This window comes from Bos mutus, chromosome 9, assembly GCF_027580195.1.
Source record: "Bos mutus isolate GX-2022 chromosome 9, NWIPB_WYAK_1.1, whole genome shotgun sequence".
Lineage (NCBI taxonomy): Eukaryota > Metazoa > Chordata > Mammalia > Artiodactyla > Bovidae > Bos > Bos mutus.
The window spans coordinates 49,408,659-49,423,196 of NC_091625.1; the positions used below are offsets into that span (position 1 = coordinate 49,408,659).

General features: G+C 36.0%; 1 protein-coding gene across 1 annotated transcript in view; it reads left to right on the forward strand.

The window, feature by feature from the left end:
* The window catches only part of ASCC3 (activating signal cointegrator 1 complex subunit 3), a 338,210-nt gene that overhangs the window by 181,577 nt on the left and 142,095 nt on the right, over nt 1–14,538 (forward strand). Inside the window, exon 14 of the mRNA XM_005902613.2 lies at nt 1,141–1,275. Within this exon, the coding sequence (XP_005902675.2) occupies nt 1,141–1,275 (135 nt within the window). The remainder of the gene's footprint in view (nt 1–1,140; nt 1,276–14,538) is intronic.

Consider the following 14,538-nt stretch of genomic DNA (forward strand, 5'->3'; position numbering starts at 1 on the left):
AGGTGGTCTGGTATTCCCATCACTTTCAGAATTTTCCACAGTTTATTGTGATCCACACAGTCAAAGGTTACTATGGGTTAATTATATAGCATGAGCTCTAGATATGTATCATTCTGTCTCCTTTCTGGTCAGACCTCCTTCCCATTTTCACTTTTGTTGAAAGTGTATGCAGGTCAAAATGATCTCTTACTCAGGTCAACTCCCATGAGCATATTAATTTTCTGACTAAAAGCAGTCTGTTACATATCCTTCTAAATGTGTAGCCTGAGATGACACCAAAGTTCCAGCTTCTGGGAAAACACAGTTGACAGAAAAACATGGAGAGGCAAGAATTAGGAATTGGTCATGGCTCTTTCAGAAGGCTGGGGTTCAACTATGAAGGGAGGGGACAGGAGAGTGGAGACCAAAGAAGAAACATCGCATAGAAGAGAAGGCGGGACCTGATAGACAGCAAATGCAGACTGCCAGTCATTCCCTGATTTTACTGTCTTTTCTGCCTGACTACTATCCCTGAAAGGATGTTTATCCTCTTCCTCTTGACGAAGCATCCGGACACTCAACTTCCCCTAATTCAGATTTCCACTGTCACTTTGTAGAAAGGCTGCCACAACAGAAAGTTCCAAATACCTCTCTAGAAGCTTTGTCTTCTCCAGCAGTCCCCTAAACTCTATTTTAAAAGGTTGTTCTTAGACATGATTTCATCCAAAGAAAAGTGATCTTTATTGTTTTCAGTTTCCTTAAACATCTTAATGATACTGGCAGTTTCAGTGACTGGGGAGAATAAGGCTCTAGTATGTTTTTATACTCTGTCCTCATAATATATGATTGTGCTAATGAATCACATCTTCAGAAGAAAAATGCATAAATTAAATTTCACATTTTATATAATCCATTAATTTCATTTTGACATCTGCCTATTTTTTAGGATTAATGATAAACAAAACCATGGTATTGACTTTTATTTAACTTGCCTTTATCCAAATGCAATTTGTTCTAAAATAAGCAAATGTTGACATGTTCATAAACTAGGGGTTTATTTTGAAAAGTTAATAGTTGTTTATATACTGTGATTTCCAGACCAATATTAAGCTATCTCTTAATAAATGTGAATATTAAATCCACTGTTTTCCTTTATTTTAGGTGATGGTGTTTGTACATGCTCGAAATGCCACTGTAAGAACAGCTATGTCTCTAATAGAGAGAGCCAAGAATAATGGCCAGATTTGCTACTTTTTACCTACTCAAGGACCTGAATATGGACATGCAGAAAAACAGGTAGGGAACAAATGACAAAACGATACAAGAACTAAAATACATAATGTGCCAGATATTTTATGAAAGATCCATGGTCTCTAATTTCCAATAAGTTAAATTATAGAATTATCATGTTATAATTTTACTTTTTTCTTGACTTTCAAAGGATCTCAGTGCTTGATGTGTTCAATTAGCACTTTTTTCTATGTGATTATAATTGTAATGTTTAGTTCTCTTTAAAATATAGTTAAAGTGTAAAATAGTTAAATATTCTAAAGTCTGTTAATGTCTAATGGATTCTTCTTTTAAAGATAAGTTTTTTTAAGTTTCTAGGGTAAACATGGACAGATATAAACAAAAGCTCTTTTTTAAAAAAACATTTTATTTTATTTTGGAGTAAAACCAGTTAACACTGTTATGGTAGTTTCAGGTGGACAGCAGAAGGACTCCGCCACACATACACATGTATCCATTCTCCTGCAAGCTCCCCTCCCATCCATGCTGCCACATAACATTGAGGAGTGAAAGAGTCCTGTCTGACTCTTTGCAGCCCCATAGACTGTAGCCCACCAGTCTCCTCTGTCCTTGGGCTTTCCCAGGCAAGAATACTGGAGTGGTAGCCATTCCCTTCTCCAGGGGATCTTCCCAACCCAGGGATCAAACCCTGGCCTCCAACATCGCAGGCAGATTCTTTGCCATGTGAGCCACCAGGGAATTCCCTATAAATAACATAAACAAAAGCTCTTTTTGAGAGTGCAAGTTTGAGACCCAAAAGATTCAGAACAACTGCCTTGCTATTCAGTATATAGTCAAAGGGCCTGAAAAGTCTGGGTCCTTGTTAGAAAGGCAAAGCCTCAGCACCCCCACCCCTGCTGTGATTTACTGCCTCCTGGAAATTAGGCTGCCTTATTATGCTATCTCAGAGACGGCAATGGCACCCCACTCCAGTACTCTTGCCTGGAAAATCCCATGGATGGAGGAGCCTGGAAGGCTGCAGTCCATAGGGTCGCTGAGGGTCGGGCACGACTGAGTGACTTCACTTTCATTTTCACTTTCCTGCATTGGAGAAGGAAATGGCAACCCACTCCAATGTTCTGACCTGGAGAATCCCAGGGACGGGGGAGCCTGGTGGGCTGCCATCTCTGGGGTCGCAGAGTCGGACACGACTGAAGTAACTTAGCAGCAGCAATCTGCATTTCTGCTTGATCCCCAGAGGATATCTGCACATGAGAGTTTGAGAAGCACATCTCTAGGTTATTTGGGTATTGATAGTATTCAAAGATTTACCAAACATTTTGTTTACTCATATCAAATAATGATTTAGATAGAGGGGACAGACTACAGCCTGAGGGCCAAACGTGGCAATTTTTGTAATTAGTTTGTTTTTTGTAATTAGTTTAATTAGAAAATAGTCAGAGCCCTTCCTTTATCTTCTATGAATGTCTTTACACATGGGGGGAAAATTGAGTACTTTCTATAGAGATTTACGGAGAAGGCAATGGCACCCCACTCCAGTACTCTTGCCTGGAAAATACCATGGATGGAGGGGCCTGGTAGGCTGCAGTCCATGGGATCGCTAAGAGTCGGACAGGACTGAGCGACTTCACTTTCACTTTTCACTTTCATGCATTGGAGAAGGAAATGGCAACCCACTCCAGTGTTCTTGCCTGGACAATCCCAGGGACGGGGAAGCCTGGTAGGCTACCGTCTATGGGGTCACACAGAGTCAGACACGACTGAAGTGACTTAGCATAGCATAGCATAGAGAGATTTATGGCTCACAAAACCGAAAATGCCCTTTATCCCATTTGCAGAAAATTTTGCCTTGATTTAAAGCTATACAAATAAATTTTTAATTTCAAAAAAAAACTGCATGCATAAAATGGTGGGAACTTCAAAATATTTTGTATGCATAAGATTGAAGTGATATTTGCTGAGCAGCTGCTACATATGCTCTTACCTTCATACTTACTAGCTTAATAAGATGTATTTGGTTATTAGGATTGTGCTGTAAATTTTACCATTTTGCATTGATATTTTAAATTCTATCTGTGATAATCTGGTACAGGTTGTTTTGAATGTCAGATTCTCTTTCAGTGTAACTACAAAATTTATGCATTTGTTTCTCTTTATAAAATTTTCTATTACATACCACTTATGCAGCTTTGTATTCTTCCAGTTATCTATTAATTATGAATTTATGAGAGTCTTTGAAAAGTCAGGTCAGCATTCATAAGTCTTGTTTCATTTTCTTTGGAAATACAGAGCAGCTCTATTGTGTTTAAAAGCCAAGCCTTGAGAGCCACCTTGTGGATTTCTGGTTATTTCATACCTCTCCATTCTGAAAGTCATTGCTGTTCTAAATCATACAAGTTTATTGTTTCATTGTGATAATATTCAGTATTTATCAAGAATTTACTTGGGCCAGGCACTGTTTTCATTGCTTTCTATTACTTACTCAGTGGTCACAACTTATGATGTAGGTTTGTACTGTTATTATCTCTTGATGTGACATATATGCATAAGTAATTGAAATATAGCATTAAATAGTCTAAAGCATATAGAAATAGTTTATGTAGAGACATTTTCAAATGATATTTATTTAAGGCCACACCACCAAACATGTAATCACAGAACTCTAAACTGGAAAAAAAAAAAAAGTAGAGAAATGTAGGGTTTTTCTACAGTTAGGTAGACTTGGAAACCCCTAATCATTTTATTGAACCTTTTTTAGGATATTTTTGTTATACTTGATTTTTATCCTGACCTACTTGTTATTATTTTTTTGAACAAGGGTGGATTCCACCGAGATTTATTAATAAGTACATATTTTCAAGGAACATTGTCCTTGTCTCCGTTATATTTTTTAATATAGTATTTGGCTGATCGTAGCTACCCTAAAACTACCTTTCTTGTTTGCCTTTTGAAGAGATGTTCTCACTTTAGTTATCTCATTTGACAGAATGCCACTATTCTGTCTTTTAAAGATTCTCATCCCTATTTTACAAATAAGAAAACTGAGAAAAAAGAATAAATTTTCCCAGAGACTCCCGTGTAGTAAGTGGAGCTGTGATTTGAATTAGTCTGACTCCAAAGTCTGCCTTTCCACCACCCATTTCACAAACAGTGCATCCTGTTTGTCCAAAAGTGAATATATCAAACCCAACCTGTGGTTTGCTAAAGGCTTTAGAGCTTTGAGTTTGTGGTTTGGTTTTGTTTTTTTAATTAAGTGGAAGAACATTTCTTCGGCCCAACTATATCCTAAAGAAAGATTTAAAACAGTTGGCCCCTCCACCACGGAAATTATTTTATAACAAAAGATATTCTGAATGTTTTCTCAAAGCTCTAGAATTTTAGTTTATTCTTCTAGTACAGGATATATGTTTGTTCCTATTCCTTGAAATGCCTTTTAAACTTGAATAGTATTAACTTTCAAGCAATCTAAGGACACTATTACCATGGTGGTAGGAGATATTTCTTCTCATGAATTTGAAAAATGGAAAATTAAGTATTCAAAACATGAAAATTAGTAGGTAAATTTGCTATGGTAGTACATAAAAATTTAGTCTCATGACTCCTATTGCTGGAAATACAGCTCAATACCTATTGTGCCATAGCCATACTTTACTCCTAAGTGTTTAACCATCTCAATTCCTAACTCACCAAGTATGGTTTTTAAAAAGCATTTCTTCACAGTTTTATTCAACATACAGTCACTTTATTTGTTAAATAATAAATAAGACTCATTATGGATTTTTTTTCATGGAGTTGGGGGAGTGGTGTGTGTATATAATAAGGCTATATCTGTACCTTAATCACAGCTGAAAATGAATCTCTTCTTCCCAGTAGCAGTTATATTTCAAGACCCCTCATGCCAGTCCCATCTTTGATTTCTTTTTTTTTTTTGCACAAAATGAATCTCTCTATATTTCCTCCTTTATCCAAAGATATCCTTTCATTTAAAAATCCTTGTATACCTGTGGCGGATTCATTTCTTTTTCTTTTTTATTTTTTTTTATTTATTTATTTTTTAAATTTTTAAACTTTACAATATTGTATTAGTTTTGCCAAATATCGAAATGAATCCACCACAGGTATACCCACGTTCCCCATCCTGAACCCTCCTCCCTCCTCCCTCCCCTACCCTCCCTCTGGGTCGTCCCAGTGCACCAGCCCCAAGCATCCAGTATCGTGCATCGAACCTGGACTGGTGACTCGTTTCATACATGATATTATACATGTTTCAATGCCATTCTCCCAAATCTCCCCACCCTCTCCCTCTCCCACAGAGTCCATGAGACTGATCTATACATCGGTGTCTCTTTTGCTGTCTCGTACACAGGGTTATTGTTACCATCTTTCTAAATTCCATATATATGTGTTAGTATACTGTATTGGTGTTTTTCTTTCTGGCTTACTTCACTCTGTATAATAGGTTCCAGTTTTATCCATCTCATTAGAACTGATTCAAATGTATTCTTTTTAATGGCTGAGTAATACTCCATTGTGTATATGTACCATAGCTTTCTTATCCATTCATCTGCTGATGGGCATCTAGGTTGCTTCCATGTCCTGGCTATTATAAACAGTGCTGCGATGAACATTGGGGTACACGTGTCTCTTTCCCTTCTGGTTTCCTCAGTGTGTATGCCCAGCAGTGGGATTGCTGGATCATAAGGCAGTTCTATTTCCAGTTTTTTAAGGAATCTCCACACTGTTCTCCATAGTGGCTGTACTAGTTTGCATTCCCACCAACAGTGTAAGAGAGTTCCCTTTTCTCCACACCCTCTCCAGCATTTATTGCTTATAGACTTTTGGATCGCAGCCATTCTGACTGGCGTGAAATGGTACCTCATAGTGGTTTTGATTTGCATTTCTCTGATAATGAGTGATGTTGAACATCTTTTCATGTGTTTGTTAACCATCTGTATGTCTTCTTTGGAGAAATGTCTATTTAGTTCTTTGGCCGATTTTTTGATTGGGTCATTTATTTTTCTGGAGTTGAGCTGTAGGAGTTGCTTGTATATTTTTGAGATTAGAAATTCACTCCCAGGTGCAAAACCAACTGCTATTTCCAAATTGTCCACTGAAACAGGAAAATACAGAACAGAAAGTGAAGTACTCTGAGAGTAACTTAAGCTATAAGGATGGTACTTGCAATTCTCCTAGAGGAAGGGAGCATCTCAGGAATTCCAAATGAGGCCCATAGTAAGAGGGCACATTGACAAAAAGCTTTGGCTCTGACTTCACCTCAGAGGCCCTGTGGCCTTAAACACCTAAACTTTCTCTTCTATCAAGTGGAATAATAATGGGGTAAATAATACCTGTTCTAGTAGTTTACTGTGAGAGACAAATGGAATGATATACGAAATTATTTTGCAAACTAGCTGAAAAATGAAAACATTACATGTCATATTATGGTAATCTACTTCTAGAAATTTACTTTGCATATTATTTTCACCCTCTCCCACAGAGAAACTCTTCTTAAGAAATCACTATTTTCGATAAGATAGAACATACTTTAGGGAATAGCGACAGTAGATTGTGTTTATTCATAAAGTTTATCATTAGGGATACAGACATTTTCACTGGGTAAGCGATTGTTTTTAATTATAATTTTAAGTTGAATAAATTATTCCAATTAGAATCTTCAGATTCTGTTTCACTCTCCATCTCAATGAAATAAATTCTTTCCTTTAGGGACAAAACTTTTAACAGGCATTAAATATTTTAGTACTAAGATGGGTATTCCCACCCACTCTGTACCATATTTCTCTGATTTATGGACATCAATGTGGTTCAATTTTTTACGTATATTAGTGATATTAAAAGTTTTCCTTATAAATAGATATGAGCTTCCATGGTAGCTCAGGCAGTAAAGAAATCACCTGCAATGCAGGAGACCTGGGTCGGGAAGATCTCCTGGAGGAGGGCATGGCAACCCACTCCAGTATTCTTGCCTGGAGACTCCTATGGACAGAGGAGCCTGGCGGGCTACAGTCCTTTGGGGTTTCAAAGAGTCAGACATGACTGAGTGACTAACACACACAGGTAGATATGGTCTATCATGCAGCAAGTCTCATGAATGTAGTTATTAGGGGTATCTATTAAGCAAATCAGAACACTAGAAAAAAGCCAGTAATGGTGTGTACCCTCAAGCTACTTTGAAGTATCATTTTATGACTTTTTAATATTATCTGTATCTACCAACCATCTCCTGTTTTCATAGGTTAGCCTTAGCCTTTGCCTAAGTTATAGGAATTGGGATTTGATATAAGTTATCAGATACTTAATATTGATAGCCTTAATTATTTCTGCTTTAGCAGCTTTCCAGCATCACTATAGCCTAATAAAATTAGAATTTCCTCTTCCGGGAATAGATGATATCTGTTAGCTAAAGAGAGTAGCAGGTGCCTAATAACCCCCTTTCTCTTACTTTTTTACTTTAAATAAATGTAAAATGTTATCTCAGAGTTTATTCTTTCCTCAGGCATATCAACCCCCTTTCCTTCTGAAGGCTAATATATTAATTCTGCTGTCTGTCTGTAACCTCATAAAAAGAATGTTAAAAGTATATTAACTTTTAAGTGAAATCAAAGAAAATTAATTAAACAATAGATCTAAGTGTTTAATTGGATTTTTGGAGGCATGACTTTTTCATTTTCAAAGGGAAATAGTCACTTTAGCATAAAGACTGAATCCAGGCAAACCTGGGTTTTAATCTTGACTCACACACTCTAACATATCAGTCTTTTGCCTTCCTTGGGCTACAATTTGTCATAAACAAAATGAAAATGAGGTAACATAGATATTGCCAGTCACATAGTAGACACTCTGTAAATGGTTATGTATGAACTTTGAAGGTAAAGAAGATGACAGCTTTAAAGAATAGTAGATGCGACAACATTTAAATTTGAAGGTTTTGGACAACAAAAAATATTATGTTAAATTGTAAAAAGTAATAAATAGGTTGGGGAAATATTAGTCACAAATACAACAGACTAGTTAATATCTATATCTTTAGATGTTGTACTTACTATGTTTAATAACTAAAACATGATTTCCAATAAGTAAATGAAGAAAAGAAGGAAATAAAATAGATAAACTATGGGCAAAAATTACTAAAGTTGTATAAATTAATAGACTGTATATTCTTAAACCCAATAAATTATCAAACACTAAAAATGATAACATCAAATTCTGAAGGTGATTTGAGGATTTCGCATACTCCTAGATTTCCTGTTGCAGTAATCAGTTCAATTCTTTTTAAAAAGGTTTTGGTAATATATTTTAAGAGCCAAACTTTTTTTCAGAGCCTTTAACCTTGAAATACTAAACCTGAGAATCTTTCCTTGGAAAAGTTAATGTACACCAAGAGTTTTATCCAAACATATTATATATAATGAAAAAATTACAGACAGCTAAATATCCAAAACTAGATGAATTTTAAAGTATGGACAGTTAATTCAATTAAATATGATATACCTACTAAGAAAACTGACTTTAGAGTATATTAGACATCCGGTTCTAAATATGTCAGTTTTAGTTCAGCTGATCAAATGTGCCTCTCTAAATAAATGACCAAATGAGGCAAGACATACAGTCCCACAGAGGATTTAGAAATATATATATAAGGAAAGAAAAATGTGGCATATAACATGAAAGAATGAACAGTTCAATGGGAAGACAAAAAGAGATTAATTTAAGCTGGTGGTCTTGTATTTCAGTAATCAACAACAACAAAAGAGTAATCAAGGACATTTTACAAAAAAAAAAGGAAGAAAGAAAAGTAAAGAACATTCCAAGAGAAAAAGAACGAGAACATGGGCAAAGGGAACCAATTCATATATTTGAAAAATGAGAGGGTTTCTTGACCACTGGACTGTAAAGTGAAGGAAGGGCCAAGTACATAGATTTTGGTCAGAATTTAGAGGAGCGTAGAAGAGTAGTTCATTGATTAACTTTATAAACAGTGAATGATGAAAATAGCACTTTCCCAAGATGAGGACTCTATAATATTTTTTTCCAATATCAATAAGGTATACTTACTGGTAATTGTGGAAAAGAATGGTATAATTTGCGAGAAACTATTTGCCTCCTTCTGGTTAAATTTTAGTTTTTATGATGACAGTTAAATCATTTCTTCTTAATGGATTTGAAATTATCCACATTAAAGCATATCTTATCAAGATAAATTACTTCAGAAGGCTTACAGAGGTCACTAAATTATTTATGCCATTTCCCATTACTCTTTCATTCAGGGTTTGTAACTGAGCTAAAGGTCTTGTGTTACATATGCATATTTTTTTCATCTTATGGAGTTAATTTATTTTCTTTTAATATCTTCAGTTTTTGCTGTCAGTCTTCCTTTAACCATGTATTTGTGTTAGTTTGGAAGTCAACTTTGGAAAGTGTTTGTATTTTAACCTTATTCATTTTAAAAAGTAGTCACACTGATTTTCTGTGTCACAGTTAGGGAAAAGATAAGTAAAGTCATAGAAGGAAGCTGGGGTGTGCTTTCACTGGGGGGAAAAATTTAGCATCCTCTGTGTGCTAATGGATTCTTAGCAGTTATCCATTCTGGTTTAGTTTTACTGAAAAATAAAGCCCTGTATGGGAAGTTGACTTGTGAGAACTGGAAATATAAAGTCCAGGAAAACCAAGTTAGATAATTTACACTCTTGACTTCCTTTACCTTTTTACAGTTTAATGTTCTTTGTGCTGAATTTCCATGTATAGAGACACTGTATCCAGTGAGTATAGTGTTGGATCCCTGATGCCTTCCTTGGAGAATCCAATACTCTGTTCAGAGAATGTGAACAAGGTGGATTATACCCCTCCAGCCCTCCAGAGGCTACAGAAGCCTAAAAGCCTAGCCTCCAAGTAGAGCTCACCCTGAGAAGCCAGGCGGAAAACAACTGTTGTGATACTTGAGGAAGCAGCAGGCATCTTGTATTCATAATAAATAAGTTCAGCTCCATAACTCATGGGCTTAACCATCTACCTTCATTCATTTCTTCAGATGAAACTCTTGTAAAAAAGCTTCTTATATTTATATTCCTTTCAAGGGAAGATTTTGTACAACTACCATTGTGTGTGTTTGCATGTGAGTTTCAGTATAAAAAAACTGGATCGTGTTCAGTTCAGTTCAGTTCAGTCACTCAGTCGTGTCCAACTCTTTGTGACCCCATGAATCACAGCACGCCAGGCCTCCCTGTCCATCACCAACTCCTGGAGTTCACTCAGACTAACGTCCATCAAGTCAGTGATGCCATCCAGCCATCTCATCCTCTGTCGTCCCCTTCTCCTCCTGCCCCCAATCCCTCCCAGCATCAGAGTCTTTTCCAATGAGTCAACTCTTCGCTTGAGGTGGCTAAAGTACTGGAGTTTCAGCTTTAGCATCATTCCTTCCAAAGAAATCCCAGGGCTGATCTCCTTCAGAATGGACTGGTTGGATCTCCTTGCAGTCCAAGGGACTCTCAAGAGTCTTCTCCAACACCACAGTTCAAAAGCATCAATTTTTCGGTGCTCAGCTTTCTTCACAGTCCAACTCTCACATCCATACATGACCACAGGAAACACCATAGCCTTGACTAGACGGGGTGTTAGGCACACTTTTATGTCTCTTGCTTTTTTTGCTTAGTGAACATCATGGAGATCTTTCAAATCAACACAGAAATATCTGATTCATTCTTTCAACAACTCCATAATATACTCCAATGTGGACATTATTTTCATTCATTTATCCTGTCTTGATGGAGACTTTTGTTGTTTCTAATTATGTTTTATTGTAAACAGTGCTACAGTAAACATTCTTGCTCATACTCTTGGCAGTTGCAACAATGTCCATTGGAAAAATTTCTGGCAGTGGAATTTATCCATCAACATGGTACATGCATTTAAAAGTTTGGCGAATGAGTGGTCCTGAATTGCCCACTAAGGAGATTGTTCCAATTTACATTTCCTGGAACAGTAACTTCCTCCTATCTAACTGCCAGCACCGAGCAGTGTTAGAATTTTTGAGTTTATGACAGATTTAAAGGCAAAAAAGATACTTCATTATTACTTTTACTGGCATTTCTTTATGAGTGAAACAGCATTTTTCACATTTGCTGTTTGAATCTCTTCTGTAAATTGCATGTACTATTATATGTGTTACAAACATTTTTCCTAGTTAACCTGTGATTTTGATTTATTTATGAATATTTTACCATGATGAGATTTTTATTAGTTTTTATAGTATTCGTCTTGCTTATAAAGGCCACACCCACTTAAACATGATTTCCTCCAGCCCTTTTTAAATTTAATTTTTAATATTTATTACTAAATCTTTGATCCATCTGGAACTTACTGCATATTGTGATGGTATTGGTTTGCATTCTCCTTGAGACCTTTCTGAGTATAATCTGAAACCTCCATAATACAGAGGGCAGGGAGAGACTGAAGACCATTCTAGATTGGTGGGTCTCAGGTTTAAAAATCAAGGGAACTTATATACAAGTAGATCTCCAAACCTACCTGCTACAATCTTAAAAGTTTATATAGAAACTTTAATGGGATTTAGTCACATACACAGTCAACACTGCATTTCTAACTAAAGGCTGTATTCTTGGCCAGCCACTAGCATAGTGAAGGCAAGCAGAGTGCACATTCCAAGGACTGGGGAAAGGATGAGGTACCTCTGATTATCTGGGCCCAGCTCGTGGGTCAAACTGGTGGTCACATCTTTTTGATGACCTCCTGAAGCAGATGAGTTTCTGAATGTCCGTGTTAAGTCGCTTCAATTGTGTATGACTCCTTGCAACCCCATGGACTATAGCCCACCAGGCTCCTCTGTCCATGGAATTTTCCAGGCAAGAATACTGGAGTGGGTTGCTATTTCCTTCTCCAGGGCATCTTCCAGACCCACGGATCGAACCCATGTCTCTTACATCTCCTGCATTAGCAGGCGGGACTCTGTGTTTATTCCAATGATTATAAAATTGAATGTAACATACAAAATTCTCACATTTGCCTGAGTCAGTTTCTGAGTTTTCTCTTCTATTTCCCTGAGCTTATTGACTCTTTTCTGGTATTAAACTATTTTACTTATCCTGTTTTTATAGTATTTTTAATATGGTTTGGGATAAGCATCCTCATTATTCTTCAATTTTAGAATTTTTTTCCTGGATAAATATACAGGTATACTTTTTAGGATGTACTTCAGTATCACTTCCAAGAAATGATGTTTACCTTTTAGTTAAGTTAATATATTGATTTACAGATTACATTAGTGAGAATTGATATTTTTATCAAATCAGGTTTTTCCAACTCAAAAACAAAGCATATGATTTCAGTTGTTGAATATCCTTTGGCAGTGTTATGATGATTTCTTCATGTAGGGTTCTACCTATTTCTTGCTTTTTTCTGTTTTTGATGGCGTTTATAGATGTGATATTTTCTTCCCTTTTATTTTCTAACAAGTTATTGTTTATACATAGAAACACTTGTTTAAAATATTGATTTGGGGGACTGTCACCTTTCTGAATTCAGTCATTAGTAGTTTTTAATTAATTCTCAATTTTCTAAGTAGATGTTTATTTCATCTGCAACTAATAATTGGTTTGACTTCTTCTGTTCTAGTATTTCTACTTTTTATTATTTTCTCATGTCTAATTCCATTAAGACATTAGTTAGCTGATGTAAACAACTTTGCCTTGTTTCTAACTTTAATAGATATACTCCTAATGTTTTATGATTCAGTGTGGTTTAAAATCAATATTGTCACCTCTGCTCATTAAGATTGAATGTGGTCTTTTGTGAGCTTTCAGTGCCTTTAGATCAGCTATGTTCTTTCTCCTTTGACTCATTCATAAGCATGTCCATATAAATATATTTATAGGTATAGATAGTGCCTTGCCTTCTGGGGTTTGATGTACTTAGTTGTGATATGTTGTTTTAATGCATTGGTGAATTCTATTTTCCAAAGCTCTGTACTGTTTGATTTAATATTCTTAAGAGATATTTCTCTATTGTATTCTGTTTCCTGCTGCTTTATCAGGTTTTACTATCAGTGCTATTACACTGTCTCTGTAAGATTAATTTTTAGACTTCTATTTCTGTGCTCTAAGGTCCCTAACTAACATTAGAATTGATTTGTTTTTAAAAAGGATGAAAACCTAAATGTTAGACAGCCTTTAAATTTTCTTCCATTGCTCTTATTACAATTTTCTATCAGTTTTAATATAAATGTTAGTCACATATTTTCCTAGAGCTCATCAGGGGGTCTGATCTACCAGGGGCTGTAGGAGGGGGAGGGTTTAACTATAAAGAAATAACAAGAGAATTTGAGGGGGTGTGTAAAGGAACTGTTTGTATCATTATTATGGTAGTTACACAGTTTGAACATATACTAAAGTTCATAGAACCGTACACCAAAAATGAAAAGATAATTTTACTATACGATAATTTTTTAAATAAGGTTTTAAAGCATACTTATCCCGGGATCTCTTTCCCAAGATTTCTCATTTGTTTCTACTGTGAACTAGGCTAGATCAAAAACAGCAGATTCAGGTTCAAAGATAGTTGAGAAAGACCAACCCAGTCTTACTTTAAGATTGTTGTCACTTCAGGTCTCTACTGAAGTAATATAATAAAAAAAAAAGCAACAGCACAGAATATCAGTGAGAATAGAGACAAAGGAGAAGTGACCCCTGGGACCTCTTGGTTGCTTACAGAGACCAAGCTGGTTGATCCCACCTGGTCAGGGTGGGAGGTGCTATGTCAGCTCCCCATGAGCCATCTACTACCTTCTAGGAATATTCTGCACCACAGTTACATATTTCCAGGTTCAGCTTCTTACTGTGTCATGGTGTCACAAGTCAAGGCTTAACTCAACAGGATTTTGACTAAAATCTGCATTTATAACAAGCCTATCAAGATATTCCAGTTCAGGAGTCCACAAACAACAGATGCACCCAAAAGAGCCATCCAGCGGTATGATTTGTTCTGAATGTCTCTAAGCAGTATTTTTCAGTTTCCTCTGTTAGCTCTGAATATTCGTTCACTCATGAATTAGTGAAGAAATGAAGTAGGTAAAATGTTTTTATTTTTCTACCTTGACCTCGCGAAGGAGCTTTGTTAGATACTAGCAAATACTCCATAACACGGAGACCGAAATACTCCATAACATGGAGCCTGTATTTGTGAGATTGACATTAACACATCTAAAAGAATTAAAGTTACGGCAATATGATCCTTAACTTAAGGCCAATGTAGATAATCATAAAGTGTGCATATAAAATT